The sequence below is a fragment of the Apiotrichum porosum genome, assembly GCF_003942205.1.
Source record: "Apiotrichum porosum strain DSM 27194 chromosome Unknown scaffold_4, whole genome shotgun sequence".
NCBI classification, from domain to species: domain Eukaryota; kingdom Fungi; phylum Basidiomycota; class Tremellomycetes; order Trichosporonales; family Trichosporonaceae; genus Apiotrichum; species Apiotrichum porosum.
This window is the reverse complement of record NW_021167111.1, coordinates 886,221-900,329: the sequence shown is the minus strand read 5'-3', so window position 1 is coordinate 900,329 and position 14,109 is coordinate 886,221. Positions and strand designations below refer to the sequence as shown.

Sequence of the window (14,109 nt, the reverse complement as noted above, 5' to 3'; positions counted from 1 at the left end):
CCATTGGCGTGGACGAGCACCTAATCTTCACCCATCACCCATACCACCATGTTCTCATCCACGGGCGGCGTGGGTCGTCCTCGCTGACACAGTACTGTACGAGTACATGATACATGACCGGCCAACTCGGTCCATTGTACGCCCAGTTCACAGAAGCAACCTCTTCTGGCGCACGCGCAACCGTTGGTTCGCCATTGGTCGCTGCAATATCGTCCTCCCAAGACAAACTGACGTGACAAACACACCATGCTGGGCCGCAATGACAACAATGACATCTTCTCAACTGGGGACGTTCATGTGGACAACATCCGCAGACATCCAGAATCTGGAATATCTGGTAATGCAGCGTTGTGCCCACGGTGTCAGGCCGATCACTTGCGCGTTGCTGATGTCCGCAATGTTGTTGGACTGCGTGGTGACCACGAGATATATAACGAGCAGGCTGACGTTGACAAGAGCACCATCATCAAACAACCCTCCTTCCCCTCAATCACAACACCTACGATGGCTCCCATTGCACTTGACACGCCCGCCGAGCCCCAGGTCCACCCTGTGGAAGCCCTCAAGGCTGCCGCCGCCGCTCGCGAGGTCGACCTCCGCCAGTTTGCGCTGTTTGACTCGACTCCTGCGATTGGCACCGAGTTCCTCTCAGTCTCGACCGACGGCCGTCCCGTTCTCACCATCAAAGAGGTGCTCCAGTCTCCCGCTCAGATTGCTGCCCTCGGTCGTCTTGTCTCAGAGCGCGGTGTAGTCTTCTTCCGCAAGGCCGGCATTACCCCGGAGGAGCAAAAGGTCCTTGTCCAGTCTCTCGGTACGGCTACCGGCAAGCCTGCTGAGAGCGGCCTCCACACCCACCCCTTGACCCTTCCTGGCAGCCAGTACGGTGATGAGATCACCCACATCTCCAACCAGCACATTCTCTCCAAGGAGTTTACGCTTTCCGAGCACAGTAAGTCCTACCAGCGCGTCCGGGCCAAGTCTGGTTGGCACACGGACATTACCTTTGAGCGTGTTCCCTCCGACTATGCCTCCCTCATCATTCGCACTCTTCCTCCCGGCGGCGGCGACACCCTCTGGGCTTCCGCTTATGAGGCGTACGACCGTCTCTCGCCGGTCTTCCAGAAGTACCTTGAGGGTCTCACCGCCACCCACCGGGGCTCCATCTTCCTCGAGCTCTCGCAGTCCACCGGCCTCAAGCTCCGTGATGTCCGTGGCCACCCCGACAACAACAACGACGACCTTACCACCACCCACCCAGTCATCCGCACCAACCCTGTGACTGGCTGGAAGGGCCTCTTCGTCAACTCTGGCTTCACCATCAGGATCAACGAACTCACCGTCCCAGAGTCGGACTGGCTCCTGAACTTCCTCTTCGACCACATCGCCGACAACCACGACATCCAGGTCCGCTTCAGGTGGGAGGAGGACTCACTCGCCATCTGGGACAACCGCTCCACCTTCCACACCGCTACCAACGTAAGTTACCTAGCAATATTTGGTTACATTGTTTCGCTCAACTGACAATCCAGGATGTCGGCCCCCACCTCCGCGAGGGCACTCGCTCCGTCTCTCTCGGCGAGAAGCCCTTCTTTGACCCCAACAGCAAGTCCCGCCGCGCCGACCTCGCCGACAAGGCCGAGGCTGCTGCTGCCGTTGAGGCCAAGTAGACGGGGTCAAATGATAGGGTTGATGTGTTTTCTCTCATAGTTGTAAACATCGCAAAGCGGAAAATGTGAAGTCTTGTTATCGATTGTCAGCTCGCCGCGGAATGTCCGCCCGGCATCGCAGTCGGCGAATTCCGCGGATCTTGCTAGCGAATGTTGCCATGTCTTGGCGCTAGTCGAGCGCCCAGTTCTCACAATCGCCCATACCATGACCGACGTTCAACATACGCAAGGCCGTGCCGAGTGGGTCACAACTCGTGACGGTCGCAAGCTCTATGCCCAAGTCCTCGATGGCCCGCCGGATGCACCGACAGTCGTCTTCGAATGCGGCGCGGGAGCCAGCCGATCCACATGGGCTCTCGTCCAGCCCCAGGTGGCCAAGTTTGCACGTGCGATCGTGTACGACAGGTCGGGGATGGGCAAGAGTCCACCAGACCCGACACGCACACTGGCTCGTATCGTGGACGACCTGTGCGACGTCATTGACCACTACTGCGTGCCAAAGGCGGGCGACAGACAACAGGGGCACCTCATTCTCGTTGGCCATTCCGCCGGTGGCCCCATTATCCGCAAGACGGCATCTCTACGACCGAATGTCGTGACCTCTCTCGTCCTTCTCGACCCGACAGACGAAGGCGTAGACCTGATGTTTAAGCCGTCGTTTCGGTACATGGAGAGCGCAGGCCTGTATGTGGGACTTGGTTTGTCATACTTAGGCCTTGTCCGACCGATTGCCAACTATGCCTTCAAGTGGATGCTGGACCTTTTGCCCGAGGACGTGTGCGAGGACCTCAACCGCGAGGCATTTGCCCCGTCCGTCGTGCACTCCCAGATGGCCATGAGCCACACCTTTCTCGACGAGGTCAAGGCCTTCAGGGACGACCCGCCCAAGATCCCAGACGAAATGCCGGTCACGATCGTCTCGGGTTCACAGACGGGAATGGCGATGGGAGAGGAGACCAGGAAGGCTATCAATGAGGCACACGAGAAGCAGACAGAGCGGTACAGCAAGGGACGACATGTCGTGGCGGAGAACTCGGGCCACCTTGTGCCCCTGACAGATGTGGAGCTGGTGGTGGACGAGATTCGGCGTGTCTTGTAGCTCCGTGCCATGTAATGTAGTACTGGGGAGAATGTGATGATTCTTGGATAGGTAGAATTGGTGACGACAGTCAGGCGTCAAAGCCTGTATGCTCAGGTATATGGGAATGCGTCGCAGGTCGTCACCCCGAGGGGCGGCAAGGTTGCATCCGAACTTCGTTCCACAAGTAAGGGCTTGGAGAGCGTATACCGCCAAAACAACAAAACACTAGGCTATAGCGGCAACACTGTGGCATGGTAGCGACCTCCACACGAGGCCAAAGGCCCCTTCAACCTTACAATGTGACGGGGAAGGGTGAACAGTGTGATAACCGCCTGAGACCCAAACCGGGAGTCCTTTTCGTAACCGACTAGTGGTGCTCGGTGGATGGTCCGAAGTACCGGCCGCGGTCACAGAGCTGTTTTGAAGCTGAGCCACACGGGTGGAAGAAGATTAGGTATTGCAAGCGCCTGGCTCATTCCACAGGCCCTTCCAGTAGTCACATCCTCTCGCGGTCCGGTTTTCAGCACTCTTCCGCAAAGAACAACATCCAATATCGCTATGGCTTAGTGGGAAAGCGCCAGGCTCATACTACTGTTGTGATCACCTGGAGATCCCTCGATCGAAACGAGGTGGCGATAAGACATGTTCTTTTTGTGTTCGTAGGTGTTGAAGGTGTTCAAGGTGGGGTGGAGGACAGTGGTGAAACAGGATTTCACATTTTCGGTGGATTTTCTTCTATTTTCCGTGGAGGTGCAATTGTCCGATACGAGGTTTATACGTCTCACAAAAAGTGCCAGAAGTCGGACGAGGCATCTAAACTGACCGATACCATATGGGGATGCACTCCTGCGAGTTTGAGGGTTTAGAAAAGCATAGGAGACGAGAAAAACGTGAATCTTTGAGCCGTCCGAGCGCGCCTCCACGCCGATCTTCATATCATAACAACACCGTTGGTGAAACGGTATCATGCGTCGTTGCCATCGACGCGGCAGGGGTTCGACTCCCTTACGGTGTACATCTGTGCCTCTAGAGCTGTCCTAAAGCTCATGTGAGTTGCTTTTTGATGTCGGGGAACCCTGGGTAGTCTGTTGCCCTCCAGTCAGCCACGCTCATCACGATTTTCTACCGACTTCTCCACAAATTAGACAGATCTCACTGCCCAGCGACATGGATTAGACTCTGATTATTAAAACATTGTTAGTGAAGCGGTATCATGCGTCCAGTGGTCGACACGACGAACTGCAGTCTCCCCGTGGGGCTGCTCTTTCGGATGAGGCAGGCAGGGGTACGCCACGGTTTCTGTGGCCTACTCCTTCAATGATGCAAAGGGCGACTCTGTCGCATAACCACGGCTAGCTCGCAAGGCAATGCTGTCGTAAATTAACCATCTTTCGGGGCTGAACAACCTTCCTTCAAACGAAATCATTCGTGAAGACACTGAACGCGACAAGGGTTCGACTCCCTTACAATGAGTTTTTGGAACAGCTTTCATACCCCATCTGCTGCTTCACAATAGCCACTACAACGTACGGTTTCGAAAATACTCTTGTCTGATTCTGATGACTTGTTGAAGCCCTCGCGTACACCCTCGCGTACACCCCTCCCGCACACCCATCCTGCCCCTGTCCACTCGCGCGCCACCCGCCACTTTAGGCACCGCTGGCCTCCTCGGCCTTCTGCTGGCGGACACGCTCCTTGGCGGCACGAGCCAGAGCGAACGACGTCTGCTTGGGGTTGGAGGACTCGAAGATCTCGTCCAGCTCCTCCAGGGAAAGCTGCTTGGTCTCGACAACGAACAGGTAGATGACGATGATGCCGACGACGTCCCAGCAGCCAAAGATGAGGTACACCTTCCAGTCGAGAGCGGCGAGCGCCGACGGCAGGCCGAACGTGTTGATAAGAGACACACAGCTGGTAACCCATGACTGGAGGGCAAGGCCCTTGGCACGGACCTCGAATGCGAGGACCTCTGCGGGGTAAAGCGACTGAAGTGGGGTCCAACCGAATGAGAAGAAGACCATGAAGAGGTAGATGAATGTGATTCCAGCGTTGGCACGCATGGTGCTCTTCTGTCCCGCCGAGGACAGCAGGCCGGCTACGATGAACATGCCGCTCATGCAAGAGACGGACGAGAAGAGCATAAGGAAGCGGCGGCCAACGTGGTCGACCAGTGCGGTTCCCGTGAGGGCACCGATAAACGAGGTGACCGAGTTGACAAAGTTGAGCACACGCTGGCGGTCTGGCGACGTGATACCGGCAAGCTTGAGCAGAGTTGGGAGGAAGTATGTGATCAATCCGTTTCCTTTTCCGTTAGCTATAACATTACTGAAGAGGAACGGAAGAGGAAGTGGTCCGCAGGGTGAATGGTGAAAGGCAACACCTGTAGCAGAGTGCCACGCTGCCGATCTTGGTGATCTGCGCCACCGATAACCACCCCCTGTGCCACTTCCCTTCTCCTCAGACCTAACTCACCACTAAGCTGTCCCCAAACGGAAACGATAACACAAAGTCCGAAACCTGAAAGAGCAAGTCAGCGCAGATCACGATTTGGTCGACCGGAGACTTACGGTAACGGCCAGCGCGGTCACGGAAAATCGGACGGAAGTCCCACCAGCGCTTGTCGGCGCCGTCCAAAGCAATGGACTCCTCAAATTCGGCCATCTCGAGTTTGATGAGGGGGCTGTTGGCGTCGTTGTCGCGAGAGTGGTATTGCGCAAGAACCTTCTGGGCCTGCTCCTTGTGGCCGTGTGCATAGAGCCAACGTGGCGACTCGGGAAGGAGCAAAACAAATGCCACATTGATGACAGCCAACATCATCTGAAGGAGTAGGGGAGTCCTCCATGACCAATCGGTCGTCACTCGACCCAGGGGGATCGTAAGTCCACTCGCCAGCAGTTGTCCGACGTAGTAGAACGAGTTCTGGAGACCCATCCAAAAGCCACGGCTACTGGCAGGGGTGATCTCCGAAAGGTACGTTTTGGCGGCGGCAGCGGCCGTAGAGCATCCAACGCCGACAAAGAATCGACCGACGAGCAGCATCGGCATGTTCTTGGCGAAGCCGGCAATCAAGGCGCCCATGCAGAGCACAAGGTTACCGAGGAACATGGTCCAGCGGCGGCCAATTTTGTCCGGAAGAGTCGAAGCTGGGAAAAAGGCCGTGACTTGTCCGACCGTGTAGATTCCAAAGACAATGCTGTTTCAGGTGTCAGCATGCCATTTGTGCTGCTCGTAAAGCCATGATGTTGAAAGGAGTTTCCACCGTGAGAAACTCCTTTCAACATCAACTGTACCGGCTTGCCGTCTGCTTACCCAGTTTTGCTGGCACCGCTAGTTGCGAGGCCGAAGTACTTCTGGAACGAAACCATAGAATTGACGCTGCCCATAACGGTACCGTCGAAGCTGCTCAGGTCAGCACATCACATCAAAGGCTGAAAATGCATCCGCCGCCCCGCCCTGCCACAACTGGCACTGTCGGGTCGACACCTGAAACTCACCCATTGTCGCCCGAGCACATGCAAATGACGAGGCAGAAGAAGATGAACTGGAGTCCGCGCCAGCTCAGAAAGTTGAGACCTGGGTCGACCTCACGCGCGAGACGGAAGGCGATCGCTCTTTCCTCGTCCTCGGTGTAAGCTCGCGGCGCCCCCGCGCCCATGGAGGCGACTTCGCGGTGTTCCACATCGGTCTTCTTGATATCGGGGTCAGAGTGGATAGACGAGGTCATCGTTGCTTTGGCGTCGGCGTCGGTCAATGGTCGGATAAAGGTCGTCGGTCAATGACTTGAAGTCGTCGCGTCGGTGTCGGTCTATGCGGACAACGATGTGGGTGATGGGTGTTATTGTCCGTCAAGATGATGGGAATGCGACGGAGATTCTTCGCCGGCCTTTACCTCTTAAAGCACTTGGCGCCCGGTCCATCGGGACGTTGGAGCCGCTCTGTCCTGGCACAAGAAATGTAGCTGTACAGTGCAGAGAGGGCACCGCCTGCGCTGCCAAGCTCCGGGGAGAACCAAGATCGACCCGGGCCCCACAACGTGAATCCTAGGCCCCGCACATTTCGGCCGCAGCAGCACCAACATGTGCACGGCAAACGGCACCTCCCGGTACGTGCCTTTGATGTTGACTGCCCTAAATCGACGTGTAAATGTCCGGTCTCGCCGTCGATTGCCGTATGGAATAATGTCCATATTCCGCGGGCGGTCTTGAGAAGTGGGCTTGTCACAGCATGTCGCAAGTCGCAAGGCAATGGTGCAATGACCGGTCTTTTCTAAACCTGTGCCAAGACATGCCGCAGGCACTGATACAGTGGGGGAGTGGGGGAGGAGGTCAATTACCTGTCGACTTTGGTGTGGGGACGTCTCTGAGGAGCCGTGAGATGCCGCGTCATGGTCAGCAACGGGGGAAACGGCGAAGATTAGATGCGGCCGCGGCTCGGCTGGCCGTTGTTTTGGTGAAGCGCAGACCGCTGATCGGAATGGGAGTCGTTTGTGACGTAGGTTGCGACGGTCATGTCCAAGGTGGCATCCTCATTGAACTCATAGGCACCCCGTCTGCGGCGTTTTCGTCTGTGCGGTCATCACCTCGTGCATCCTGGATCCTGTTCGGGACAATAGCAATCCGCAACACGGTCAAGTGGGCAGATGGCCCTCAAGGTGGGCAACGGATATCCAGTTGCAGAGGCGGTTGTAATCAATGTCCGTTAAATGACCGACGCCACCAAAATGTCGCCATGCGGCTAGGGGCGCCCACGGCCCACCAGGCCCACCAGATCCCCACAGATCTCCAGATCGAAGATCCTTGAGACGTTGAGACATCATCGACAGGACATGTGGTATGCACAGCAGTTGACTGGTTTCCCTTACCCGCTTGAGAGTTCAAACACGGGTCACCCGTGTTCTGCACGACGACGCTCAACGAAACGGGCCATAAAACGGGCCGATTCCGATTCCAGCGGAAACGACAATCTTACCACGTCCAAGGCCAATTTTCGCCTTTCGTGGCTCTCATGAAAAGTGCCGAAGGTAACGAGCCAGGAACTCAAGGAATCGTGATCAGATATTGAACAGAGCAGCAGGTGACTGCCGGATACGGTTATGCGCGCATATGAGCGCGTAAAGACGGAGCGGTAGCCGGATCATCGCCCGAGGAGGACCGGAGCGAGCGCCATGCCGTGCGCGTGACCGCCACCTCCCCCACCACTGGCCGGCAGAAAGGCGGCACGATTCATGTGAACTTTGTAGCTTTCTCATTTTTTTCTCGCTGAACGCCACACCTGCAAGTTCACTCGAGACTCTTGTGGGCCTGTGCAAAAGATATGCGTGATTTTGACCCACATCTTTTGCGAAGCGCAATCGTTGCACGCGCTAAAATTGTGATTGTGTGGCTTTGGTTTCCGTTCACCTCTCGTCCTTTGTCCGAACTGAACTTTCACAAACGTCTCCCTAGATGATAGCCCTGGTCTAGAGTGCCTTGACAGCGTCGAGGGTTCAGTCGCACGCGATATCCGAGACGAGGCCGCATTTTTGCCCAGAACTGTACGAAGGCTCGGGCCAGTCCAAAGGGCGCCAACTGCGAGGGCTCGTGGCTCGTGGAGCATATGCACGTGGCCCCATCCTCCTCGACCACAGTCGTCGTTTTCACCCATCTTGCCTTTTTTTTTTTTCATTCCCACGCTTTCCACTTAATAATGACACAGTAGAAACCGTGCAGTGAGGGGGTCGCTGGTTGACCGGGGGGTTCAATGGGACCTCGGTGATGTTTTCGATCCATCCGCCTACACTAGATGGCAAATCTGACAAAATGGCAGTTTTATTGCGTGAACTGTCCACTGACCCACTGACCAGTCACAAACACCTTGCTGTTACGCCACACGACGTTTTATGCCTTCAGTGGTGTCCATCCTCTAACATGCACTTCCGATGGCCCGCCTGTCTTGCAGTTGTGTCACGCTTGTAGCACCTCAAGGTGCATCTACGCGAGTTGTCAACGTCTTCCTATCAGCGCGTGGGACCCCCAATCGAGGAACAGGTGGCGCGAGGTAGCTGCTATTTTGTTGAGCGTCCTGCCGCATGTACAGGCTCTCTGGCGTCCAAGCCTACGCTCGATCTCGCTAACTTCGCATGTCATCATGAGAATACCTTATATACGTGCGCGCCAGTCCCAAAATATCAATTAGTATCTTCGCTAGTATATCGGTTAGTATAACCGCCTCTCAATAGGGAGTTTCCTAATAGGAATATCGCGGTAGAGCAGGGTTCAACTCCCTGGCGGAGAAGCTGAGCACCTCTGGGTGTTCTCTTTTTGCGTCTCGTACGAACGGAAGACGAGGATGAGGTTGCAGAGGATCGGCAGATGGACTTTCCCGGGGGTTTTTTTTTGGCCATATTTTTCATTTTCGCATGCATCCTTCACATTTCCGCTGATGACTCCCTGATGCTACGCAGATACACAGACCACACAGACCACACATGTGCACGAGAAGCAACAGCAGATCCGGCATATTGCCAGTGATGGGACTGTTTGAGAATCTGACGCACCATCACATCAATAACCTAGTTGGGACAACTCATAAGCCTTTTCGTCGTTTTTCGCCCTCACCTTTGCCCACTCTCGTCACCATGCTGTCATACGGCCCCATCAATGGTTCCCCGCGGTCCTTACCACTGGTTTCGATGTGGATGTCGTGGAGAGACGGTAGGTGGTGGGCAAGCAATAGCGAACCAATAGCTGACACTGAGGGAAGATTGATGAAGTCGAACCCGTCGCGTACGAAATCCGCGATCGTAACCTAGGCCTATTGAGCATGCGGCACAAGTTTATGACCACGTCGCATGAGATGACACAGTTCGACGCCGACAAGTATATTTATAACGAGCTCATCGGCATTGTGGCACAGTACCTCCCCAACGAGCTCATGCTGCGCTACCGGGACTTTGACGGGGCGAAGGCGTACGAGGCTGCTGAACACTATGTAAGTGGGGGCTTAGAACGGGGCATGGGCCAAGACTGATGGCCCAGGTGGAACACATGCGTCACAGTGCTGCGAAGAATGCGTACGCATGGAGCCGCGATTGAGGGATGGTCCAGGTGGAAATGAAACACAGAGACCAGTCTAAAACGTCCACGTTGATGATCCAGGATCAATGGAACGCTTCTCATATTATTTATTTGTAAAAAGCAAAAATCGTCGATGCCGAACCGTGCGTGCCTACGCGGCGCTGGGCATACTCCGTTCTGATGAGAGCTTGGTCAAATTGGAGGTATCTAAATCCTAGTTATGACCTACGTTCTGAAGTTCACTCTTTGGTCGCTCAGAGCATGACATCATCAAAGTCGGAGGGGCTGGGGTTTGATCCGTGAGGAGAGCAGTGGAAGGAGGGAGGCATTATCTCCTCCCCATGGGCGCTCTTCAACGTGAATAACCCACCGCTTGATTTAAACCCCATATTAAGCCATCACCACCCTTCGTTGACATGCATCAGAGGCCACATGGTGCATCTACAGACCACAACAACACCTAAGGGGGTGCCACTTGTCGACGCAAGACGGAGTTGCTCGGACATGTCCGCCCCAAAACACGTGCCGTGCGCGGTTTAGATCCGCTCCGCTTTGCGATTTCTCGGCTCGGTCCGCTGCATTGTGCTTTGCCGAGAACCATCTACAAGTGCTCGTTCGTCGTCGTCCTCCCCCGTCTCCCTCCCGCAGCCTTTGCCGGTTATCTTCTCTCCCCCCAACACAGCGCCACATCTCCCCTGCGCATCTCCTCTTTCTTTCTCCCCATGTCTCTCCTCGCCCGTTCGTCCCGTATGGCGCCCATCCTGGCCAAGACCGCTTCTGCATCCTCCGCGGCCGTTCGCGTCGCCTCGGCGCAGCGCCACCTCTCGAGCACTGCGGCCGTCATGTCCGACTCTGTGCTGTATGAGTCGGTGGGCTCAACCCGCATCTACAAGCTCAACCGTCCCAAGGCCCTCAACGCGCTTGACCAGGACATGATCGAGTCGCTCGCCAAGCAGGCCCAGGTGAGTGTGTTTTGTGAGGGCAGTGTGTGGCCTACGAGCAGTCTCACTTGCAACTTTAGCCGAGATATGGAGGAAGAGCTGACAAGAGTACAGACCTGGCGCACCAGCGAGCTCTGCCAGCTCATCATTGGCCGCGGTGACGAGCGCGCTTTCTGCGCCGGTGGTGACGTGAAGAGTGAGCTCGTCCTTCACTAACGTTAAGCTAACGGTGCAGCTCTTGTCGAGTCTCGTCCCGAGTCTGGTGGTGCTGTTGCCCTCAAGTTCTTCAAGGACGAGTTTGAGCTCAACTGGGAGATGGGCCGCTTTGGCAAGCCCTACGTCGCTGTGATTGACGGCTTCACCATGGGCGGTGGCGCCGGCATTTCGCTCCCTGCCGGTGTCCGCATTGCTACCAAGAAGACTGTCTTTGCCATGCCCGAGACCAAGATTGGCTACAGCCCCGACGTTGGCGGCAACTACTACATTGCCCAGCTCGACGGCGAGATTGGCGCCTGGCTCGCCATCACGGGTCAGGAGACCTGGGGCCGTGCCGTCTACGAGCTCGGTATCGCTACCCACTATGTCGAGCCCGAGTCGATCCCCGCCCTCGTTGAGCAGCTCCAGAACCTCGAGAACCCCGACCTCCAGACTGTCTCGATGATTGTGTCGTCGTACCACGTCCCTGCTCCTCCCTCGGGCACTGCCGTTTCGTCGCGCGCGTCCCGCGAGGGCCCCACTCCCGTCACCGGCGCCATCCGTACCCTGCTCGACAAGACTTTCGGTCTTGCGTCGATCCAGGAGATCTACGCTGCCCTGCAGAACGCCGAGGGCGACTCGGCGCTCCCTGCCGAGGCCCGCGAGTGGGCCACTGCCCAGCGCGAGATCATGGACAACCGCTCGCCCACCGGAATGGCCGTTGCCCTCGCCAACTTTAAGCTTGCCAAGTCGGCCAAGCGCCTGCACACTGCCCTCGAGAACGACATTACCATGGCCACGGCCTTTGTTGGCACCGACCGCGCCACCGAGGAGTTCACCACCGGCGTCACCCACGTCCTCATCTCCAAGGCCAAGGGCCGCGCCGACTGGTCGCCGTCGGACATCAACGACGCGGCCGTCACGCCCGCCGCGATCGCCAAGAACTTCCTCGACCGCAACAACGCGCGCATCAAGGACGAGATTCCCGCCCTCAACTTTGTGCCCGAGCCCACCACCACCGAGGGCCCCGACTCCACCTGGGGCCAGTTCCGCAAGTACGGCCTGCCGTCCGAGGCCGAGGTGCGCGCGTGGATCATGGGCGAGGCGCCTGGCTCGGGCGCGTTCAAGCTCCGCGAGGACGAGCTCGTCCAGCGCATCTCGGATGCGCGCGGTGAGACTGCCGGCCCGCGCCAGGGCGAGATTGAGCAGGCTGTCCGCAACATTGTCGCTGCCCGCGGCCAAAAGGACGCCGACGGCTACCTCAACTGGCACTAGATGGGGGTTTCTGTAAAAGCAACAACAAAAAACGTGCAAGCAGTTTAAAAAGGAAGCGTGTAGGCAGCGAATAATGCATCTTTATTCAGCATCAGCGGCAGGGTGAAATAATGCAATATGCCATGTGTGTGTGTGTGTTACAGAAAAGAAGTGTGGGTGGACTCGTGTGTCACAGGAACACTCATCCAGCGTAATCCTCATAGAGGTACTCGTCCAGCGTAACCCTCAGCTGCTTTGCGAGCGTCTTGACCGTCTCGTAGTCGGCCTCGCAGCGGAACATGACATTGTCGAGGCGGTCCACTGGCGACGCGCGGCGGAGCAGTCCCTGCGCTTCGAGCTCGGGAATGAGTGCCCAGAGCTTGGTCGAGAATGTCAAGTGGTCTACTTCGTCCTCCCATGCCTCGTCGCGCGCACGCTCGCGCTCGCGTTTCCGCTGGGCGCGCGCGGCGGCGGCGGCCGGGTTCCGCCACGCGTCAATTTCGCGGCTGCCATCCTCGTCGTCCGAGTCGTCCAAGCTCGCAAGGAGGTCTTCGGGCCGTGCAGCGTGTTCGGCGTACAACGAGGAGAACATGCCGAGCAGGCGGTCGAGGGGGAATGGGCGTGGTCCCAGGAGACGTTGGGGGACTTTACCCACACGGAGGCGGCCGTAGCCGCCACGGCGCATGCCGCCGCCGCGCCTGCGTTTGCCGTCCGCTCCTGTTCCACGGCCAAAGAGACGGATATCACTCTTGGCCGGGTTGTAGGAGGCGCAATAGGCCGCGACGAGGAGGAAGCAGGCGGCGCGAGGAAGCTCGAGTGGTGGGGGGCGGGGGACACTGCGTGTCTGAACGGGTCGTGGCATGCCGTTGGGGCCGTAGGGCATGAGTGCGCGAGTAACCTCTGCGCGACCGGTGGTGCGGGGGAGGACGCTCTCGGTGGCCGCCGCCAGCGCGAAAGCCATCTGGTGCTTGAGGTCGGTGAGGAGCTTGACGGAGACGGCGAGGGGAGGCGGAGGGTTCTCTGGGTCCGGATAGGGCTTGCCGAGGAGGGTCATCTCAGCGTGGGCCGGGAGTGTAGCCGTATACAGCGGCCAAAGGGCCTCGGCGACATAGTCAATCTCACTGGGCGGTGATGTTGGTGCGAGGTGGCCAAGTGTTGCGAGGAGAAGGTCCACAAAGCGCGAGTACAATGGGTGCTCGCTGCCGGGAAGTAGACGGGAAATGATCTCTGGCGGGGTTAGCTCACCATACAGCTGGAACCGAACCCACCATCACGTCGCAGTGGCTCCATATAGAGGTGAACTGGCTCGGGCACGTCGCCGCGCTGTGGTCGCAAGTCCTCCCATGGCATCTGTGAGCAGAACACGACTGTCGCGGGAATGTCGACCAGCTCTGCGAGACGCGAAAACGCCGTCCACGATGACCCAAGCACGCTCTTCAGCCTCTCCGCCTTGGTGACCACAATGACCACTTGTCCCTCGTCGTCCTCGCCATCCTCAGCATTGCCATTACTCCTTCCCTTGCCCTTGCCGGCGGCGGCCTTGCTGGCCTTGACGTGCTGTGTCCACAGTCCACGCAACGAGCGCGCAAACGCGTCCCACGTAATGACCTCGCGACCATCATCACCTGCCTGGCGGCCCAGCGTGCTCTCGAGGGCTGTTGACAGACGTCCAAGCGCGCCAGCATAGACTAGACGAGGGGTGTGGTGTTCGATGGCGTCGAGACGGGCAACTGCGCATCGTGGCGGGAGGGAAAGGGAGTGACGGATTGCCGATGCAGGGTGGTGTGGGTGGTGAACGTGGATGAGCGGGGGAGCACCCGGGTGCGCGAGGAGCGCAGTGAGGGCCTCCATGTATGGTCGGGTGAGGTGATGATGATGTGGGTGTCAGCTTGATTTGTTTTGACTTTTGATGCCAG

General features: G+C 57.4%; 6 protein-coding genes and 3 non-coding genes across 9 annotated transcripts; 7 read left to right on the top strand and 2 right to left on the bottom strand.

The window, feature by feature from the left end:
• Positions 1 to 504: 504 nt before the first annotated feature.
• EHS24_007080 (uncharacterized protein) lies at positions 505 to 1,667 on the top strand (the record flags this gene model as incomplete). The annotated part of the gene is made up of 2 exons (XM_028622456.1): positions 505 to 1,476; positions 1,530 to 1,667. 2 exons carry the CDS (start codon positions 505 to 507, stop codon positions 1,665 to 1,667), a joined length of 1,110 nt encoding a protein of 369 aa, XP_028477348.1.
• Positions 1,668 to 1,872: 205 nt separating this feature from the next.
• EHS24_007079 (uncharacterized protein) lies at positions 1,873 to 2,766 on the top strand (the record flags this gene model as incomplete). Its single annotated transcript, XM_028622455.1, has 1 exon — positions 1,873 to 2,766. One exon carries the CDS (start codon positions 1,873 to 1,875, stop codon positions 2,764 to 2,766), a length of 894 nt encoding a protein of 297 aa, XP_028477347.1.
• Positions 2,767 to 3,300: 534 nt separating this feature from the next.
• Positions 3,301 to 3,386, top strand: EHS24_007078. The gene has a single exon. It is a non-coding gene; the product is annotated as a tRNA-Met (tRNA).
• A 306-nt stretch (positions 3,387 to 3,692) lies between these two features.
• On the top strand, positions 3,693 to 3,763 carry EHS24_007077. The gene has a single exon. It is a non-coding gene; the product is annotated as a tRNA-Gly (tRNA).
• Positions 3,764 to 4,397: 634 nt separating this feature from the next.
• EHS24_007076 (uncharacterized protein) lies at positions 4,398 to 6,472 on the bottom strand (the record flags this gene model as incomplete). Its single annotated transcript, XM_028622454.1, has 5 exons — positions 4,398 to 5,050; positions 5,221 to 5,265; positions 5,316 to 5,941; positions 6,058 to 6,147; positions 6,243 to 6,472. The coding sequence occupies 5 exons, from the start codon at positions 6,470 to 6,472 to the stop codon at positions 4,398 to 4,400; spliced, it is 1,644 nt and encodes a 547-aa protein (XP_028477346.1).
• Positions 6,473 to 8,924: 2,452 nt separating this feature from the next.
• EHS24_007075 lies at positions 8,925 to 9,021 on the top strand. The gene has a single exon. It is a non-coding gene; the product is annotated as a tRNA-Glu (tRNA).
• A 343-nt stretch (positions 9,022 to 9,364) lies between these two features.
• On the top strand, positions 9,365 to 9,821 carry EHS24_007074 (uncharacterized protein; the record flags this gene model as incomplete). The annotated part of the gene is made up of 3 exons (XM_028622453.1): positions 9,365 to 9,440; positions 9,485 to 9,717; positions 9,765 to 9,821. The coding sequence occupies 3 exons, from the start codon at positions 9,365 to 9,367 to the stop codon at positions 9,819 to 9,821; spliced, it is 366 nt and encodes a 121-aa protein (XP_028477345.1).
• Positions 9,822 to 10,525: 704 nt separating this feature from the next.
• EHS24_007073 (uncharacterized protein) lies at positions 10,526 to 12,214 on the top strand (the record flags this gene model as incomplete). The annotated part of the gene is made up of 2 exons (XM_028622452.1): positions 10,526 to 10,940; positions 10,980 to 12,214. The coding sequence occupies 2 exons, from the start codon at positions 10,526 to 10,528 to the stop codon at positions 12,212 to 12,214; spliced, it is 1,650 nt and encodes a 549-aa protein (XP_028477344.1).
• Positions 12,215 to 12,395: 181 nt separating this feature from the next.
• Positions 12,396 to 14,044, bottom strand: EHS24_007072 (uncharacterized protein; the record flags this gene model as incomplete). Its single annotated transcript, XM_028622451.1, has 2 exons — positions 12,396 to 13,420; positions 13,462 to 14,044. 2 exons carry the CDS (start codon positions 14,042 to 14,044, stop codon positions 12,396 to 12,398), a joined length of 1,608 nt encoding a protein of 535 aa, XP_028477343.1.
• Between the last annotated feature and the right edge of the window lie 65 nt (positions 14,045 to 14,109).